This window comes from Diceros bicornis, chromosome 9, assembly GCF_020826845.1.
Source record: "Diceros bicornis minor isolate mBicDic1 chromosome 9, mDicBic1.mat.cur, whole genome shotgun sequence".
Taxonomy (NCBI): Eukaryota; Metazoa; Chordata; class Mammalia; order Perissodactyla; family Rhinocerotidae; genus Diceros; species Diceros bicornis.
Genome location: NC_080748.1, coordinates 52838143 through 52860007, shown reverse-complemented (window position 1 = coordinate 52860007; position 21865 = coordinate 52838143). Strand labels below are relative to the sequence as shown.

Here is a 21865-nt window from a genome sequence, read left to right as displayed (position 1 = left end):
CAGGAGAAAGGAAGGCGCTCCAGTTCCGGGTCAGGCCCTTCTCCCACCTCCCTCGGCCTCCGCCATGGCGAGTAGTGGCGGCGCCGGGGCAGCGACGGCGGCGGCGAATCTGAACGCGGTCAGGGAGACCATGGACGGTGAGTGCCCGTTTCGCCCCCTTTACCTCGCTTCCGTTTCCCAGAGCCAAGGCCCCCAGGCGGGGGTGAGCCCAGCAGGACTTTAGGTCCAGTTCCTGCCCCCAACGGCATCTTTGAAGAGCTTCCCAGGCGATCCGCCGGGGCCGCAGGGCTGGTGTCTCCATCTTTGGAGAGTTGTCTCTTCGCTCCTGCGTAGTTTGTCGCGTGCACGGCGTTGGGCCTCCACGTCAGCCCGGCGCGTGCCCCGTCCGTCCCACGCCGGACCCCCGCGCGCCGCCCGCGCCCCCTCCCCGCGCGCCACGCCCCTCTCCCGCGCCGGGTCCTCGCGTCCTTCCCTCGCTGCCCAGCCCCGCGCGCCGCGCCCACCCCACCCGTCTCCTGCCGCGCCAGAGCCTGCGCGGCGCGCCCAGTGAGTCCCTTCCTCTTAGTCGCGAGCGGGGCGCGCCGTGGAAGGCCTCCAGACTGTCAGCCTGTGCGCACCGTGGCCGTGTCTCTTCGGTCACCGCTACATTCTTTGTCCTTTGCATTTTAGTAGGCGCTTTTTAAGCATTCGGTGAATGAACGAGTCGCCCCTTCATCAGAATCGCCCCACTTTCGTCATGGAGCGGGTGACGCCGGTGTCCGGGGCCGGTAGTGTATTTCTCTGTCTTCGCGCCCCGAGGCGTGCGGCTTAAAGCCGACACACAGGTGGTAGAAGACGAACTGAGCGTCTTGGAGTTACCCTCTCTCTAAGCTCTAATGCGGGCTCTGCCACTTTGTACCTCTAGTGGTGAACTTGGACAAACTGCTTAAACATCTTTAAGTCTGCTGCGTGTGTGTGTGTGTGTAGAATGACGTTACTGCCTCCTAGGGTTATCGTGAGTGTTTAAATAAGATAACTAGGTAAAGGCATATTGAACGTGATCATTAAAAGATAGTTACTGTATTATTTTTGTGTTAAAATGGCATCCCGCTTACAGACTCCTTTGTCTCTGTTTTATTCGCATCTATGTATATATGTGTTTGATGGATGTTAGACATTGCTTTTTGCATTTTCCAGGGGATACCCACATCACCCTCTATCTCTGTTAAAACATAACCCCATGGAATTCTCGCTAAGCAGTATTGGCCTACATATCCTACCTCTGTCTCCTTCACTGTAGGCTCCACTGCCTAATATAACCCTTCTTTATAGAGATTTCTGATAAGGCTTCTGGCTTTTTCTGCACTGGCTGCTGCTTTCCTTTTCACAGAATTACTTATATTATTAGAGCCTTTGCATCTAATTTTTTACTTACCAAGTATCTTCCTTGCAGTTTTTCTGAAAAATAGAATTTTGTTCTTAACATCATATTCAGCCTATTTCCCATCCTTCTTGATGTATCAAAACTTATTAATTTTGTTTTGTAAGTGGATTTTTCTTTTATTTTAATTTTATTTTTTTCCCCCAAAGCCTCAGTAGATAGTTGTATGTCATAGCTGCACATCCTTCTAGTTGCTGTATGTGGGACGCGGCCTCAGCATGGCCAGAGAAGCGGTGCGTTGATGTGCACCCGATCCCGGGGCCGCCAGTAGCAGAGCGCGCGCACTTAACCGCTCAGCCACAGGCCAGCCCTGTAAGTGGATTTATGTACAGAGAAGCTATATGTATACAGCATTATTGTCTACGGCCACAGGATCCTATTTGAATAGAAAACTCAGCGTTTTATCTCTGTTGGAACTACTGATGTAGAAATGAGAACTGATAGTTTGTATTGGTTCCATCATCAAGATTTTTACTGAGAGAACTGTGTGTAAAATAAAGATTTTAGAGAGTGTAAGAACATGAAAAAGTGAAGAAATGCCAGATATTTTTAAAAAAGCAAAAATTGGAGGAGAGAATGTGTGGATTAGAGAACACTGTTCCTCTGCATGCAGTTTGGCCACACACCAGAAGGTAAAAAGAAAGCCCCAAGTAGGCAGCGGATCAGCCTTTGTTGTTGTTTTTTTTTTTTTTTTTTTGTGAGGAAGATCATCCCTGAGCTAACATCCATGCTAATCCTCCTCTTTTTTCTTTCTTTTTTTTGCTGAGGAAGACCAGCTCTGAGCTAACATCTATTGCCAATCCTCCTCCTTTTTTTTTCCCCCAAAGCCCAGTAGGTAGTTGTATGTTATAGTTGCACATTCTTCTAGTATGTGGATGCGGCCTCAGCATGGCTGGAGAAGTGGTGCGTCGGTGCACGCCCGGGATCTGAACCCCGGGCCGCCAGTAGTGGAGCGCGCGCACTTAACCGCTAAGCCATGGGCCCGGCCCTCAGCCTTGTTAAATGTGGCTGCCAAATACTGTTGTGTCCATTAGAACTGTAAACTTACAGAAAATCCCTGCTATCATGCCATAATCGGGTCCAAGACAGTCACGTAAAATGTGAAGTGAAATTATTGCTAAGTTAATGACTATTTTTCATACTGTCAATAATGATTCAGGCACAAAGGGAAACAGTGACACTTGCACTGTAAATAATTGACCATACACTCAACTGAAAAAGGCCTAAATGCAGTCTTTTATAATCCCACCTTCCTCCACCCTCATTCCCAGAAATAAAACTTTAGCTTGCCCAAGGGGCTGGGCTGACCTACTCAAACACAATTATTTTTGAAATTCTGTTAATGAGGGGTTTCACTATCCATGAGAGCCTAACTGAAGTGTTCAAAGCTTGTTGAGTCTGACTCCCCTCCTTCAAGATCTAGTCTATTTCTCCTCATCCTCTTACCACCTCTCTCCTGTCAGTATTAGAGTCAGCTAACAGTGATTTAATCTTTTAATGGGTGTCAGTGATTTGCAAGGATTGTAGAACTCAGCTACAAATATTTGTAATTTTATTGTGAATTGAAAGGATTTTGATAAAGACAGGGGAGGAAGCAGTGGACTTCTGTTATTTGTGCGCACAGATCACTCTGAAAGGAACCTGATTGATCCTGGCCCTAATCTGTTGCATAAGATCCTCTACTGTCACTCTTAAGATCCTCAGCATTCTCTTTCCACACTCCCTCTTTAAAATGTCAGGCTCTTTCAACTACCTCTCTCTTTCCTCCAGTGTGTTCTATCGCCTCTTTTTGCTTTTCAACATTTTGAAATTTTAGATACTCTTTATTGATAGCTTCATACTTTAATTCTTATTTTCTTATATTCTAGAATTTTCCTTATCCCTTTTTTACTACTAGTGATTATGTTTTTGACAATTATAAAAATGTACCTCTTCCAGTGTAATACTACTTTGTATATCAGGTAGTAAGCTAGAAAAAGGAGTTAAGAGAGTCCACAGTGTACAAGGCAGTGTCAGTGAAACAAACGTATAATCCATGCTACCACCATTGGTCTAGTTACTCATGTGAGGAAGAAACCTGGGAGTCAGTCTGGCTTTCTCTCACCTCTCCTGTCTTCTTTTCTTCACTAAGAACTTTTCAGTTCTTCATCCATCTCAGATTTGACCACTTGTCCCTCCTGTCCACAGTGCCCACCAGTCTTTCACCAGAATCGCAATAATTTAGCTGAACTCCCTCTCCACATGTGTTCTACCACTTTCCAAGATCCATTCTGTATTATGCGGCCAAAGTCTTTTAAAATTGAAAATCTGATTTTGTCACGCTCCCGTTTTGTATCTTCTAGTAGCTTCCCAGAGTTCTAAAATCTTCAATAGGGCCTGGGTGGATTTTCATGTCTGCCTCATCTGATATTTTACACCTCTTCATCCCCTTTAATTACATTGCCTTCAGCTGTGAATTTACCAATTTCTCCCCAGCATGCGAACTTTTGCACAAGCTATTTTCTTGGCTCCTAGTCTTTGCCCTTCCTCCTGCCTCTGCATTAGTTGGGTTGATTCCTATTCACCCTTGACAACTAAGCTTAATTGTCACTTCTTCAGACAAGTCTTTCCTAAGCACTGTGTCCTGTACAACTAGGTAAGATGCCTTTGTGATATGTTTTGAAAGTATGCTGCTCTTTTCCTTTATTTTACTTATCACAACTGGAATCAGTTATTTTAATATCTGTCTCTTTTTCTAGACTGCAGTGTCCGCGAGAACTGGGACCATATCTATCTTGTTCACAACTATGTTTCCAGCAGTAGTGTAGTAGGCACAAAATACATACAGGTACCAGTTAAACAGTAGACACTACAGAAATACTTATTGACTACAGACAGTTTGTAAAGTTAGGAAGTAAAGATCAGTGTGAATTTTAAAAGAAAGCTTACAAGAAGTAACAGTAGTACTGAGATGGACCTAAAAGACAGCATGGAGTTATATGGAGGGAAGAGAAAAGGCAGAGGAGAAAAGCATGAACAAAGTTGTCATTTATACATAGGGTTCTACCATGAAGAGAAAACGGGAGAGAGAGGAGAATTTGTCAGAAACAGTTAATGATGATGGTCATGATGATGATGTTGTTGGAGAGTTGGCATAGGGTCAGAATATGTGTGCTAGTTATCTGTTGCTGCATAACAAAGGACCCCAAACTTAGTGACATAAAACAACAAAAAGTACTTCTGTCTTGCAGTCCTGGGTGTTGTTCAGGCTCATCTAGGTATTTCTCACGAAGGGTGTCTCGTGCATTGCAGTTAGACAGTGCTGAGTCTGGAATCATCTCAAAGCTTCCTCACTTAACTGTCTGTTAGTTGATGCTGGCTGTTAGCTGGCCCCTCAACAGGGGCTGTTGTTGGGAACCTGTGGGCTTCCTCACAGTTGGAAGCTGGGTTCCATGGGAGAGTGTCTCAAGAGAGAGCCGGAGGAAGTTATATTGCCTTTTGTAACTTAGCCTCAGACATCACGCATTCACTATTGGGAGATGCAGTCTTCCATGAGCCCTGAGCATTCCTGCACATTCTTGTTCCATGTGCCAGGAATGCAAGGTCCTGACTGCTCTTTCCTCCTGCTGTTTCTCAGGGTTGTGTGTATAGTGAGCAACAGTGAGGGATGAGGTAACATCTACCTCCAGATAAAGAGAAGCTTTGCTAACTGCTACGAATTTCCCAAGCTCGGTGTTCTTCAGCTGTGAATGTGGCCTGTCAGTATAATACATTACCTCACTAGGTCAAAGGAGAAAAGCTACCTGGTCATTTCAGTGGTTGATGAAAAGGTATTGAAAAGACTCCACATTTTTTTCCTCATTTTAAAGTCTTAGCAAAAGAAAACAGTAAATTTTTAACATGCTAAAGGATGGTTATATGAAACCAACATCATCCTTAACGTTAATTTTAAATACATTCTAAATAAAATTGGGAATACCTGCTTTTACTGCTCTTTTTTTAAACATTGATATCAAAGGTTTAGCAAATAGTGCAGGGTAAGAAGAGAAAGAGACTATCAAAAAGGACGCGGAACTGTTATTTGTAGGTGATAGGGTTATCTGACTAGAAAACGCGAGAGAATCAACTGAAAAACTGTTAGAGGCTTCAGTAGAGTATGTTAAGGTGGCTGGCTACAAAATAAAAATAAGTAATATCCTAGAGTATCAGCGCTAACCACTTAGAATATGCAAGAGCAAGGCAGAAATCCATTTATGAAAACAATCAAAACTATAAATTAAAGAAATTGATGATTCACTATCAAAATTGATGATGAAGTGCTTGCTGAAACTTTCTGCTCCAAGCATGTAAAAATGACAGGAAATAATATTAAAATACAGTTATCAGCTTAACCATGTTCAAAAACAAGAAAGGGAAGTCTCCATTGATTAGAAAGAGAGAAGTTTCCCCCAGAGAAAGGAGCAGATGGGAACCACAGCAGGGGACTGGGAGTGGAAGCTGATGAAGCACGCTGCCCTGTGTTAGTGCAGCTTGGTGCCAGGAGAGTGCCATCTGCCACGGCCAGGGATTGAGAAGCACCATCCATGTGTCCTGTGGGTCTGGAGCCAGGATGCTTCTACAAGGCCTGATCCAGAGACCAGTGTGAGACTACCTGTCCAAGAACGCATCACCAATCCAGGATATCCAAGAAAAGTCCCCTGGTGGAAAATGAGCTTTCAGCCAAAAATCACTAAGCACCTAAGGCAGATAAAAAACATAAACAACTAACATGAAAAATGAAAAAAAGAAAGTAGTCGTAATAGCTAACGCTTTTATTGAGCACTGCCATATGCCAAACATCATTCTAAGTGTGTCCTTTAATCCTCACCATAACCGATAAAGTAAGTACTATTATCCCCATTTTACAGAATGATGAAGTGAAGGCACAGAGAGGTAGTCTTGCCAAATAAGTAATGAAAGTGAAATTTGAACCCAGGTAGTCTGGCTCCAGAGAGCACACTTTTAACCACTCTCTTTTGCCACTTGCTTATGCTTGAAGAAACAGAAAACAGAAATCTCAAAAATAGGTTAAGATAAGAATGTAGTCTCAAGTAGGTAAAGGCAACAAGAACAGTCACAAAATAAGAAGTGGTTAAAAACAAGCACTTACCTGTGAAATGAACAAACAATTATGGGGGAAATTAGAAATCTTAAATTCAACAGGTAACATGAATAACACCCTGAATACAACTAAAGAGCAAAGTGTTAGTATGTTGGCATATCAAAACTGAAGAAATGAAAATGAGAAGTGTTGTCAGCTTTCAGCCAAGATGGAATAAGAGGGACTGGATTTACCCTCCTACCTGAAACAACCAACAAAACCCAGGCACGACATGCAGGACAGTGGTTTTCAAGACACTGGACACCGAAGGACAGCGAAGGCCAGTGATCCCTGAGAGACAGGAAATGAACGAAGTGAGCTGGATAGTTGCCCCAGCTTACTGCCTTCAGAGGGTTTCCAGGCCACGATGCAGTGGGGGGAGAGGGGAGCCCAGGCAGAATGCAGTGGACACCCTGATTTGAGCAGAAGGAGCTTAAGAGTCTAGGGAGACCAAGGAAGGTAGAGTTTCAAGGACAGAGTACCTGAGAAGAAAGAGCTGCACCCAGAATTCTAGAGATCTGCAGAAAGGTCTCCCTCAACTATTCAGCAGAGCATTGATTAGCACATGTGTGTGAGGAAAGTACCCACAAAGCTGGGGAAAGAACCATCTGAAAGGATTAGAGGGAATCATAATGCTCACACAGGACTGAGGATAGTGCCTGTATCTACCAGCCAGAATGGAAAACTTCACACTTCACAAGACATTGGGTAGAGGACTCAGGGGGTCTTACCTCAGTGATGTGGAGTAATTAGCCCTACACTAAACAGGGCTCTGGTCCTTACTAATAAATCTTAAAAGACCCAAAAGGATCAAACTCTTCCCAGATAAACTGCATCTCATTGCAAAACTCAAGAATATGTAGATACAAAAATATCTAGTACCCAACAAGACAGAATTCACAATGTCTGGAATTCAGTCAAAAATTATTAGGTATGCAAAGCAGGAAAATACGACCCATGATGAGAAAAATTCAGTCAGTTGAAACGGACCCAAAACTGACACAGATGTTAGGATTAGCAGACAAGGATATTAAAACTGTACTCCATGTGTTCAAAAAGTTAATTAAAGGCATGGAAGACATATTTTTAAAAAGACTCAAATTGAACTTCTAGAGATGAAAATGAATGTCTGATATGGAAAAGTAGGAAGAGTGCATCTCATGATCATCATAAATACTATGAAAGTTTTCAGACAGACTTAGACTTAAATTAATAGAACACTTCATATTGTTAGCTTGCCCATTTGTCCCAAAATAATAGATAGTTTTCATGCAATTCAAATCAGAATTGAAATGGAATTTGTTTTTGAAATCAATCAAAATTTTTTTGTGTGTGTGAGGAAGATCAGCCCTGAGCTAACATCCGATGCCAATCCTCCTCTTACTGAGGAAGATTGGCCTTGGGCTAACATCCGTGCTCATCTTCCTCTACTTTATATGGGACACCACCACAGCATGGCTTGATAAGCGGAGCGTTGGTGCGTGCCCGGGATCCAAACCTGCGAACCCTGGGCCGCCTAAGCGGGATGTGGGCGCTTAACCGCTGCGCCACTGGGCCAGCCGACTCAAAATTTTTAAGTTCACTGAGAGAATAAAAGGGCTTATAATAATGAAAGGTAATAAAGGTATCTTTAACCTATACATGCAATGTAAAGTTAGTAGTTAAAATTATTTCTCTGGCACAAGATAGACATGCAACAAATCTGTAGGTATATGGGAATTTACTGTGTGATAAAGGCAGCATATTAACTCAGGGGTAAAAGGATAGATCATTCAATAAATAGTATTGGGGCAACTGACTTATTCTTGAAAGGAAAAGTTAGAGATTCTTTGACCCAAAATCCAGAGAGTTAAATATTTAAATGTTTATGGAGGGAGGAGAAATAAACTTTCAAATCTAGAAGAGAATACTGGTGAATAATTATTTAATCTTTGTGTGAGGAATAACTTTCTAAGTGTAATGCCAAGGGAAAATGATACAGGAAACAACAGATAACATGTTGACCATTCACTTAAAAATTTCTAAACACATTCTGGGAAACAGCCACCATAAAACAAAAGTTTAATGGAGTGAATGAATGTATTTACATCCTGTGGTTGTCTGTGCTAGTGCTTCTCATGTCAAAGACAAATAGTTTTATAAACTATAATAAATATTTTTATAACTATATGTTTTATAAACTATAATAATAAAATGAAATACTATAAAAATGAAGTTAAAAAATATAAGGTTTCATTTTTATTAGATTTGACAAAGATTTGTCAAATTGTAAAAGTTTCTACTGAATACTTTTAAAGCCTTAAATATGTATATTACTGACTGAGCAGTTCCACTTCTAGGAATTTATCCTAATAAAATAAAATTTAGTTCGTATGTGCAGATGCTTATCACACTATTAATGGGGGAAACATGAGACCTACCTAACTCTTAAAGTAGTAGAGAGGTTAAGTGATGTATGGTGTTTCCTTAAATGGAACGTTATGTGACTAATGAAATTACATTGTAAAAGAATACTAAAAAGTAAGGAAATGTTCAGAATAATCCTGATTATGATGCATAAATTTTAGATAGATATTAAATGAGAGGTAGAATATAAACCAAGATATAAATAGCAGTTATGAGGAAGGAGGTTGTAAGTTTATTTTTTAAGTTTCTAGAGCTAAGTAAGGGCAAGACAGTATTACATGCCAATTTCCAAATCTAGGGATGCAATGCTAATTCTTTGGTATTATGCAGTATTATATGAATTAACAACAAAAGTATTATGTACATATTTTTAAATGTTGTAAGATTCTGTTTTTAAATTTTTCTGTCTTTTTTCAGTTCTGCTTGAGATTTCAAGAATTTTGAATACTGGCTTAGATATGGAAACTCTCTCTATTTGCGTACGGCTTTGTGAACAAGGAATTAACCCAGAAGCTTTATCGTCAGTTATTAAGGAACTTCGCAAGGCCACTGAAGCACTAAAGGTAGAGATTTGTATGTTAGTTCTTTCTAAATAAAGATGCTTTTATTTAGAAAATGATTAATGGTGAAGTTGTCTGCAAGATCCTAAACGTGATTAGACTAGCTTCTGTCACCATCAGGAGAAATTCTGAAGACCAGGAGCTTAGTAGCTGATGTTCAGATCACAAAAATTGCAGCTCTCATGGACCATGTTGTCTTTTCCCAGAAGTCTCCAACTGTGTTTGGAATTTTCTTTGTGTTGTGGGTAAAATTGTGTCTGTCCCAAAAAAGACGTGTTCAAGTCTGGTACCAGTGAATGTGAGCTTATTTGGCAATAGTGTATCTGCAGGTGTAATCAAATTAAGATGAGATCATACTGGATTAATGACTGATGTCCTTATAAGACAAGGGAAATTTAGACACAGATACACAAAGAGAGCACCGTATGAAGACAGACACAGAGGGGAGAGTGCCATGTGAAGACAAAGGCAGAGATTGGAGTGATGCCGTCTACAAGCCAAAGGCAGCCAAGGATTCTCGGCAGGCACCAGAAGCTAAGAAGAGGAAAGGAAGGGTCCTCTGTTAGAGCCTTCAGAGAGAGGATGGCCCTGCTGACACCTAGTTTTTGGATTTCTGCCTCCAGAACTGTGAGAGAATAGTTGTTTTAAGCCACTCAGTTTGTGGTACTTTGTTGTGGCAGCCCTAGAAATCTAATACAGATTTACTACTGGGAAGTGGAGTGCTGCTGTAAGAAATACCTAAAACTGGAAGTGGCTTTGGAATTGGGTAATGGGTGGAGATTGGAAAGTTTTTAAGGCACTTCATAGAAACAGCCTAGATGGCCTTGAAGAGACTGTTGTTAGAACTGTGGCCATTAAAGGTGATTCTGGTGAGTGCTCAGAAAGAAGAGAGAAGAGCTGTAGAGAAAGCCTCAGTCATCTTAGCAAATACATATATCACTATGAACACAATCTTGCTAGAATTATGAACATTAAAGGTGCTTCTGGTGAGGTCTCAAGATGGAAATGGGGAACATGTTATTGGACACTGGAGGAAAAGCTATCCTTGCTATAAAGTGACGGAGCACTTGGCCGAACTTTACTCTACTGTTGGAAGGAAAATACAACTTGCAAGCAATGAACTTGGATATTTAGCTGAGGAAATTTCCAAAGTATGGAAAGTGCAGACTGATTTCTTCTTCCTTGCTTATAGTAAAATGTAAGAGGAATGAGAAATTGAGGATGGAACTAGTAAGCAAGAAGGAACCAGTGCTTGCTTTGGAAAATTCTCAGCCTATCCAGATAGTATGCTCTGGAGAGAAGGCCAAGAGTGGTTCTGGGCCAGCTTTTGCTGAAGAGCTTAGAGGTGTGACTCATAGATCCAGTCATCCATCTCAGCACAAAACATGGCTGGGTTGGACTGAAAGGGCCCAGTACGGGACAAAATGTAGGAAGGCTGTCAGACTTCTGAGTTTCTCTAGGCAGGAAATGAGGCTGATAGAGCTACCCGGCTGTGAACATGTATTTATCCTTCAAGAAAAGGGAAGAATGATTCAGAGACCAGGGAACTGCTGAGGCCAGTTAAGTAGCGCTGCCAACATGGGCCCAGAGGACTGCCGTGTTTCAGATTCAAATTCACTACCTTTTAATTGCTGAGATTGGGAACAGGAAAAGTGTTGTGTTCCTTCTCCTGCTTTCACACGCTAGTTTAAAATATCAGGTGATTTTATTTCCATGTTTATATAGTACTAACTCACCATGAATGCTGAAACTTCAAGTTTAGTCCCTCTTAAAACTTGTCCAAGGACAAAGTGGCTTCCCTCTAGTCTTTTTTCTTCGAGGAAATAGGACTATTATAAAACATGTAGCTTACCCATCTCAGATTAAGTGACACTCCAGTAAGTTCTGATTTGGATCATTGGTTTTGTGCTTTTTAAAACTTTTTAATTAATAAATCTTATGCAGGGGCTGGCCCAGTGGTGTAGTGGTTAAGTTTGCGTGCTCTGCTTCGGTGTCCTGGGGTTCACAGGTTGGGATCCCACGTGTGGACCTGCACAGTGCTCATCAAGCCATGCTGTGGCAGCATACCACATACAAAATAGAGGAAGATTGGCACAGATGTTAGCTCAACGACAATCTTCCTCAAGCGAAGGAAAAAGAGAGGAAGATTGGCAACAGATGTTAGCTCCGGCCCAGTCCTCACAAAAAAAAAATACGCAAAAAGGTAAACAAAGCACATTTACAGAGCAAAAATTTATCATGAAGAGAATATTCATACAGTTCTCATTGCCAGCACCCTAAAAGTTTCCTTGCGCTCCCCCTATTACTAACCTCTCCCTCCTGCTCTCCTCCTCTCTAACTGCTGTCTTGACTTTTATGGAGATACTTTCGTACTTTTAACAGTTTTACTGATTAAGCATGGATCTCTCAACACTGCATTTTAATTTTGTAAGATTTTTGAACTTGATATAAATGGAATCTTACAGCAGTCTTTTTTTTATGGGTTCTTTAGTTTAACATTATGTTTACAAGGTTCATTTATGTTGTGTGTAGCTGTAATGCATTCCTTTTCACTGTAATAATCATGTTTCATTGTACAAATGTACTACAGCTTATTCCATCTACTGCAAATGCTGTTAGGTTGCTTCCAGTGTGGAAGCATAGTTGTCCATGTCTATTGATGCATGTATGCATGCATTTCTCTTGAGTGTGTATCTAGAAGTAAAATTGCTGGATCTTAGGTTATGTGTTTCTTCAACTTGAATAGATAATGCCAAACTTTTTAAAGTAGTTGTATTTATAGTCCCACCAGCAGCGTATGAGTTTCCCTTGCTCCACATCTTTGCCGATACTTGTTATTGTGAGTCTTTTTAATTTTAGTCATTCTGTTGAGTGTGTGTGGGTTTCTTATGTGGTTTTATTTGTGTTTCTTTGAGTACCAATAAGGTTGAATGCCTTTTCACATGTTTTGGGCAATTTTGTTTTGTGAGATATCTTTTTAGGTAGCTTGCCTGTTTTTCTGGGTTGTCCTTTTCTTTTTTATTGGTAGTCTTTAGAGATTCTGGGTGTGAACCTTTGTCAGATGTACATGTAAGATTTCCAGTTTTTTAAATCAGGTTTTTAAAATAATCATAAAAACTATTCAAATTTCCTATTTCTTTAACTCACAATTACTGCTTTCATATGACAGAAAGAAAAATAACCGAATAATATAAGAATAGCTGATATTTATGAGTACTTTCCTTTTGCCAAACTCTGTGCACCAAAGGCTTTCCTTGCATTATTTCCTCTCTAGTCACAGCAATGATGTGTACTATACTACTGTTAGTTGACCGCTAAGAAAACTGAAGCTTATGGTGGCTGACTTCTCCCAAAGACTTAGAGATAAGTAGTTGAGCTAGGATTTGATGTTGTACTGTCTGACTTCAGAGTTGTTAACTACCCAGTTTCCACTTACAGTAAGTTCTAAAAAATGTCTGAGTCTGCCATTTAAGAAAGATCAGTTGGTGATTAGAAGTGAAACAGTCAATGGACTGTAGCATGGGAACATTCCCTGGCTTAGTGTTCTGTCATAACCCTGTTGATAAAAATAAGAAGTAGCGTATAGTCTTTCATCAATAAATTTCCAAAATTCTAATGGAAGAGGATTTATTTAATGCACATCTTCCACAACTGCAGGAATTTTTGTTCTTCATGCTGGAGTTTGAAAGAGAATAGGGAGGTAAAATAGGAAGAGATTTTTGTATTGTAATGCAGTTTGAGTGCTATAAGGGAACCAGAGGTAAATAACCTAGCTGAAGCAAGGTTAACTGACAGAAGAGAAACTGACAGAAGTGTTTTGGCATAGCATTTTCTTAGATGAAATAAAACCCAAGGTATTAGGATAGGAGAGTCAGAATGACCTATTTTAACATAGCTTTGTCAGCTTTGCGTATACTGGTTATTCCACATCTGGTGAACCATAGTGAGATATAGGAGGCAAAATCAATAATTAAGATGAACAAAATCAGAAAGTGTTGCCCCTTTGAATGGAAAATCGGTCTCACATACACACGTGGAGCCTCTTAAAATGCATTTCTCCCATAATCTAAAACCAGTATACCAGTATCTCATTAAAACTAGGCAGGGAGGGGGCTGATTCCTTGACTTAGTGGTTAAGTTCAGTGCACTCTGCTTCGGCAACCCCAGTTCGGTTTCCGGGCATGGACCTACACCACTCGGCAGCGACTGTGCTGTGGCGGCGACATACAAAATAGAGGAAGATTGGCACAGATGTTAGCTCAGGGTGAATCTTCCTTAGCAAAAAAACAAAACAGAACAAAAAAGCTAGGCAGGGAGGAGATCCTGAAAAGTTCCTAGCAAAGAAGAAAAATGTTAATTAGAAATTTTTCTTGTTCTCTTTAAAGTAATTTTGGAAATCTGTATAACATTTATTTAAAAAAATGTATACTCATAATTTTAAAATATTTAAATCAGAAAATATAAAGAAGGAAACAGATTATTCAAGATCACCCAAGAGATAACTGGTGATAATATTTGGTGAACATCATTCTAGATAGTATCATGCTACTTTAAAAATAAAAATATTATATTTAATTTCATTGAATTAAAAAAGAATAACCTTCCTCAGTTGCTTCTCTCCAGATTAGTCTTTTCTCTCTTAACTGCTATGTTGGGTCGGGGTTGGGAGCTGGTTGGTTCAGAACTGCGCTGAGCCACAGCTGCCTTTCTTTGCCTGCCCCTTTACAGATTTTATAAGCATAAGGTAGTTCTCCCTTTTTTGTGTGGTTACTGTTAATGAATTTTTCTCATTTTTTGTTTATTGCTTTTGGTACTAAAAATAGAGTAAGGAGAAACTGTTCCTACTTCATTCTACTATCTTTACCTAGAAATCCTAGTAATTAGAATTAAATTGTATGGTGCTTATCTCTGTTTTAGAATGTGTAAAATGTAAGTCAAGGACATCATGAAATGTTGCAAGGAACTGTTGGTCTGAAACATCTAGTTTTTTCTTTTGTTCTTTAGTTATGTAGAAAATTGTATATACACCATGATCAAGTGGGATTTATTCCAGGTATGCAGGGATGGTTTAACATTCGCAAATCAATCAACGTAATACACCACATTAATAAAATGAAGAACAAAAATCACATGATCATCTCAATAGATGCAGAGAAAGCATTTGACAAGATACAGCATCCATTTATGATAAAAACTCTGAATAAAATGGGTATAGAAGGAAAGTACCTCAACATAATAAAGACAATATATGAGAAACCCACAGCTAATATCATCCTCAATGGTGAAAAACTGAAAGCTATCCCTCTAAGAACAGGAACCAGACAAGGATGCCCACTGTCACCACTCCTATTTAGCATAGTATTGGAAGTCCTAGCCAGAGCAATCAGGCAAGAGAAAGAAATAAAAGGGATCCAAATTGGAAAGGAAGAAGTGAAACTGTCACTATTTGCAGATGACATGATTTTATATATAGAAAACCCTAAAGAATCCACCAGAAAACTTTTAGAAGTAATAAACGAATATGGTAAAGTTGCAGGATACAAAATCAACATACAAAAATCAGTTGCATTTCTGTACACTAACAACGAAGTAGAAGAAAGAGAAATTAAGAATACCATCCCATTTACAATTGCAACAAAAAGAATAAAATACCTAGGAATAAACTTAACCAAAGAGGTGAAAGATCTGTACACCGAAAACTATAAAACATTTCTGAAAGAAATTGAAGAAGACACAAAGAAATGGAAAGATATTCCGTGCTCTTGGATTGGAAGAATTAACATAGTTAAGATGTCCATACTTCCTAAAGCCATCTATAGATTCAATGCAATCCCTATCCAAGTTCCAACAACATTTTTCACAGAAATAGAACAAAGAATCCTAAAATTTATATGGAACAACAAAAGACCCCGAATAGCTAAAGGAATCCTGAGAAAAAAGAACAAAGCTGGAGGTATCACACTCCCTGATTTCAAAATATACTACAAAGCTATAGTAACCAAAACAGCATGGTACTGGGACAAAAACAGACACACAGATCAATGGAATAGAATCGAAAGCCCAGAAATAAACCCACACATCTATGGACAGCTAATCTTTGACAAAAGAGCCAAGAACATACAATGGGGAAAAGAAAGTCTCTTCAACAAATGGTGTTGAGAAAACTGGATAGACACATGCAAAAAAATGAAAGTAGACCCTTACCTTACACCATACACAAAAATTGACTCCAAATGGATTAAAGACTTGAATGTAAGACCTGAAACTGTGAAACTTCTAGAAGAAAACATAGGCAGTACGCTCTTCGACATCGGTCTTAGCAACATCTTTTCAAACACCACATCTGACCGTGCAAGAGAAACAATAGAAAAAATAAACAAATGGGACTACATCAAACTAAAAAGCTTCTGCACAGCAAAGGAAACCATCAACAAAACGAAAAGACAACCTAACAATTGGGAGAAGATATTTGCAAACCATACATCTGATAAGGGCTTAATCTCCAAAATATATAAAGAACTCATGCATCTCAACAACAACAAAACTAACAACCCAATTAAAAAATGGGCAAAAGATCTGAACAGACATTTCTCCAAAGAAGATATACAGATGGCCAACAGGCACATGAAAAGATGTTCAAAATCATTAACTATCAGGGAAATGCAAATCAAAACTACAATGAGATATCACCTCACGCCCGTCAGAATGGCTATAATTAACAAGACAGGAAACAACATGTGTTGGAGAGGATGTGGAGAGAAGGGAACTCTCATACACTGCTGGTGGGAGTGCAAACTGGTGCAGCCACTATGGAAAACAGTATGGAGATTCCTCAAAAAAGCAAGGATAGAACTACCATATGATCCAGCTATTCCACTGTTGGGTATTTATCCAAAGAACTTGAAAACACCAATTTGCAAAGGTACATGCACCCCTGTGTTCGTTGCAGCGTTATTCACAATAGCCAAGACTTGGAGGCAACCTAAGTGCCCATCAAGGGATGAATGGATAAAGAAGATGTGGTATATATACACAATGGAATACTACTCAGCCATAAGAAACGATGAAATCCAGCCATTTGTGACAACGTGGATGGACATTGAGGGTATAATGCAAAGTGAAATAAGTCAGAGGGAGAAGGTCAAATACCACATGATTTCCTTCATTAAGTAGTAGATAATAACAACAATAAACAAACACATAGGGACAGAGATTGGATTGGTGGTTACCAGAGGGGAAGGGGGGAGGGAGGAGGGTGAAAGGGATAATTCGGTACATATGTGTGGTGATGGGTTGTAATTAGTATTTTGGTGGTGAACATGATGTAATCTATGCAGAAATAGAAGTACAATGATGTACACCTGAAATTTTTACAATGTTATAAACCAATGTTACTGCAATAAACAAAAAATTAAAAAAAAAAAAACTAATTATTTTGCCTGTCTTTTTTGTGTATTCTTATTGCCTAAGTCATTTATAGTAAAAGTAGCTAGTTGTGTTTGCCCAATTAGATAAGTTTCTTAACGGCAATGGATAAGTCGCCTTATATGTCTCTCCTACAGCATAAATAAGACTGTTAATTAGGTGCATTTTTAAAAAAATAGAATTTATTTGTGTGACTGTTTCTTTCATCATCACTGAATTTTTGTATTGTCTCCGCAGTGCTAGTATTTATGTGTAAGCAGTTATTTACATATTGTGATTTCAGAAATTCTAGGCCAAGTGTACTTTCCTGTATCTTCTGCCTTCGTGCCAGGGTGCTGTGAATTATACTCTGATTGCATTCCTGTGCACTGAGCCTTGACCTTTCTTGCAGCTGTCCTGTACTATCGCTGACATCTTAGGGTGAGTGATGTATCTCCTCACTGTGTTGGAAGGTCTCCTGCAGCAGGAAGACATTGAAGGTGTAGAATTTGGAGTTGGGAGAGAAATGAGGGATTAAATAAGTCCCATGTCCCCACTCATTCTCCCAGAGGAGGGAATAAACTTGCGCAGAAAAGGAAGGTTTGGAAGAGAGGACTACTGAAGTTGGTTTTTCCCAGGGCCAATGCTTATAAATTTTTGGAATCTTTAATGGCAATTTGGTAACTATATAGTTCTTTAGGATGCCATTGCTGTCCTTTCAAAAAGTAGTTCTGCATTCGTGTAACATGAAAGCTACACAAGTTTGATGGCTGACTTAGTTTAAAGGAAAATACTTGTTTCATTTTCTGTATCTGGGAGGAGAACCTTTAAAATTAGTATGAAAATGGAATGAGACAAGACAAATTAAATTGCATTAGAGTAAAGTATTTTAATTTTTAAAAAATTCTAAAATTGTGTATATTATTTCAAGTCTTCTTTGAAGTAGATGATTCTGAGAATGGGGTTAGGAAGAAGACAGAGTGTGGAAAGGGTAGGTGACCAAAGCTGATCTAAGAACCTATAAGGGTAGAAAGAGGTAAGAAACCTCTTAGAACAAGGGAAATTGTTTTCAAACTAGTTTCTAATTCTTGTGACTAGTAAACGCAAAGAAGAGAAAGGCTAATTAGAATAGCCAACTATATGGAAAAACAAGCTAGGTTCTGTTGACTGCAAAGAGAATGTTTCAGATTGAGTTATCCGTGGTTTTCTCAGTGTCAATAGTGATTTTTATGAAAGATCTCTGAACTTAGATTAAACTTAAAAGCAGGTTTTAATTAGAAAGTTGAAATGTAAATGAATTAAAAGTTGACCAAATTAAACTTATTTAAAATCATTAGGGCCAGCCCCGTGGCTTAGCGGTTAAGTGCACGAGCTCCGCTGCTGGTGGCCTGGGTTCGGATCCTGGGCGCGCACCGACGCACCGCTTCTCTGGCCATGCTGAGGCCACGTCCCATATACAGCAACTAGAAGGATGTGCAACTATGACATACAACTATCTACTGGGCCTTTGGGGGAAAAAAATAAATAAATAAAATTATAAAAAAAAATAAAATAAAATCATTATTTTCATATTTGGCATTAAGAAATTACTTGTTCAAATCTTTGTCTTAGAAATATATATCAAATCACTTATGATGAATGGTATGACGTCTGGGAATTTCTGCAGAATAATTAGAGAAAGTGTAATGGTTGGTGGTGTAGGTGAAGCAGGATTAGCCATGTGTTCAGTATTCTTTTGCCCTTTTTTCTCCACATTATAGCACAACAGAAAGGTCTTTTTCATTCTTAATCCCTTTTTCACACTATAGTGAAACATGCAGAAACAGGCCAACTAATAAAGACTGTGTGGATAAGGTCTGCTATCGGTTAATTTTTCAAGTAGCGTTATATTTTTACGTTAACTGTGTTATTTAAGATGATAGAATAATCTGTTAGCTTAGCAATCAGTTCAAAAGGTAGTTCTAATGTACTGGAAAAAGTGAAAACCACTGCATTTTCCTGATGAAAGCGGTTGGGTGTAATGCCGGGGAGGAGTTTGTTAGTGACAGTGCAGTATTGACAAATTTATCTCCATGGGGTATTTCCATGGTTTTCTTTAATGAATGTCACTTTTCTTGTTCTAGGCTGCTGAAAATATGACAACCTGACTTTCTGGAGAAATCCTGATGAGATATGTCAAGCTCTGCAAGAAGATTTGAAGATTGCATTTTAGTCAAGAATGTACAGTGAAACTACTGCATGCAGCAGTGTAGAAACATTTTCCTTTTTAAAAGAATTATAAAACCATAGCTTTATAAATCAGTGGAAAGTGGCTTACAGAGAGAACCATCAGATGTGTTTATGTCACATCTTTTTTTTAACAGCTCTTATGCTTTGACATTGCTCTGTTCGTATTTATGTATTCCTTACTTAGAGCTCTGATAGCTTTAATTTTCTAAGCAGCCTGTCCATCAGTTCTGCACATCTGCTGTGCCTGGTTGAAGTATAGTGGAACCCATCAGTAGTAATGCGGTAGTTATGACTTGTTGACATCTCCATTATAAACTTTAATTTTGAATTGTTTATGCATAATAACTGGATTTATTTTGTTTTGGGCTGAAAGTTGACAGAATTTCAGCCACCATTTGTGAATTTTGGTTTAGATTCATTATATCAGAATCTTGTTTTTTGTAAGAGTACAGAAAACTTTTGTTGTAATCTGCTCTTAACAAAGAATATTTAGTTTTTTAAACACAAAGTTTGACTGGCAGTTAATAGGGTGAACCAGATCATTTTTGTATTGATTGAAAAATAAAACTTTAAGAAATTTAGATTTTAAAAGTAATGACAGTGCTTATTAGCTTAGTATTTATCATTTGAGTCATTTAAATTTAATGAGAATATTAATTGACAATATTTTTCTTTCTAAGTTTTATACTCTGTGAATGATGGCCTAAAAAAAATACATAAAATGAAATATTTCCAACATGCAAAATTCCTTTTTTACTTTTATTACATAAAAATAATTTGAGTGCTTACCTAACACATCTTGAGTGCTTATCTAATAAATCACTGAATAGGAGGTGTCTTTCAACAAGTTTATTAATATTTTCTAAAGTAATAAAGATTTCCAGTCATTAAACAAAAATAATCAAATGTTCTGTATCAGGAATTATAACTATACCTTTCTGAGATAATTTTTGTGTGTCATTATTTTTACCCTGAAAGTTTTAACTAACTAAAGTGATGATTCAAAATAAATTTTAGAAAATTGAGGATAGTATTGATTCTGTTCCTGTAACACACTCTCAATGGAATATTTTTTTCCAACACTAATACCGATTTAATCTGGTTTTGTTTCTTAAGAAATTTTAGAATTTGTTAGCTTCCATTTAAATGATAGTACAAGCATTCACTCTTGAGCAGCATTTTCTGTTAGCACACAAACTAAAGTGGTTTTAAGGCTTAGTAATGGTGAAATGGCAACCTTCTGTACTGCTGTATTTAAAAATCGAGTCTTTTGACTATTTTGACTTTCAAATGCATGGCAAGGGCACTGGAAGGTTTATTATTGGCAGAATTGGTTGGGAGAGAGTAGCAACTTATGGTAAGTTATTTGTTTGATAATAAACACTGAAAAAACTGCATATTATTATTTATAAAATCGTAAAGAGAACACTTTTGGCACGCTCCAAAGTTTGTATTTACTTTTAGGCCATAAGAGTTAATAGTTTTATTTATGACTTTGTAGATTAAGTTATTTATGTATGAAACAAAGCAGGAAAATATATTGAGAAGGAGTTATGTTTACAGAGGACTTCTTTAATGTGTTACATTTCTGAAATGTAAACCTATATTTTTAATGCATACTTAAGTAATACTTAAAGCAAACAAAGTAGTGATAAAATTGCAGTGTTGTGCATGTTGTCAATGACAAATAAAACCATTTTGGTGATATTGGCATGTACTTTTGATTTAATATGTGCTGCTGTGAATTCAACTTATGTTTCTATAGTTATTCTGTAAATGTTTAGATGCTTATGTATGATTGAAGACTGTTTAAAGGTAGGCTATAGAATTTACAGTGTAAAATTAGGCTTGAGGTGTAAAATGGAATACTTTTTCCCAGATGGTAAAAGGAGATAGTTATATCAACATTGCCCCAGGCTTGAAAACAAAGTTGGCAATTCAGATACACGTGAGATTATATTTTTCTATACTTCGAGTAAGAGTTTCTTTACATTGTGGGACTTTATGAAATTTACATACATGTTCCAGACATGCTTAAAAGTTTTCCAATAACTGAGTCAAATATCAGTTTTTAAACTTTAAATTAGTTAAAAATTCAATTTCTCACAGTAGCCATATTTTTTATTGTAGTAAAATATACACAACATAAAATTTACCATTTTAACCATTTTTAAGTTGTACAGTTCAGTGACGTTAAGAACATTCGCATTGCTGTGCATCTGTCATTACTATCCAGAACTTTTTCATCATCCAAACAGAAACTTGACCCATTCTCCCCTTCCCCCAGCCCCAGAAAAATGGTAAACATTTTTCTAGTTTTAGTCTCCATGAATTTGACCATTCTAGGTACCTCATATAAGTGGAATATTTGTTTTTTTGTGTCTTATTTCATTTAGCATGATGTCTTCAAGATTTATCCATATTGTACCATGTGTCAGAATTTTATTCTTTTTTAAGTCTGAATAGTATTTCATTTTAAGTATTTACTGCAGTTTATTTATCCATTCATCCACTGATGGACGTTTAAGTTGTTTCTACCTTTTGGCTATTGTGAATATGCTGCTATGAATATTGGTGTACAAGTATCTGTTCAAGTCCCTGCTTTCAATTATTTTTGGTGTATACCCAGAATGGAATTGCTGAAACACATGGTAATTCTATATTTAATTTTTGGAGGAACTGCCATACTGTTTTCCATTGTGCCTGCACCATTTTATACTCCCACCA

At 38.3% G+C, this 21865-nt stretch overlaps 1 protein-coding gene across 1 annotated transcript; it reads left to right on the top strand.

The window, feature by feature from the left end:
- The first annotated feature begins 12 nt into the window (after positions 1-12).
- Positions 13-20846, top strand: MZT1 (mitotic spindle organizing protein 1). The gene is made up of 3 exons (XM_058548294.1): positions 13-137; positions 9363-9508; positions 19033-20846. The coding sequence occupies exons 1-3, from the start codon at positions 65-67 to the stop codon at positions 19054-19056; spliced, it is 243 nt and encodes an 80-aa protein (XP_058404277.1). The 5' UTR covers positions 13-64; the 3' UTR covers positions 19057-20846.
- The last annotated feature ends 1019 nt before the right edge of the window (positions 20847-21865 follow it).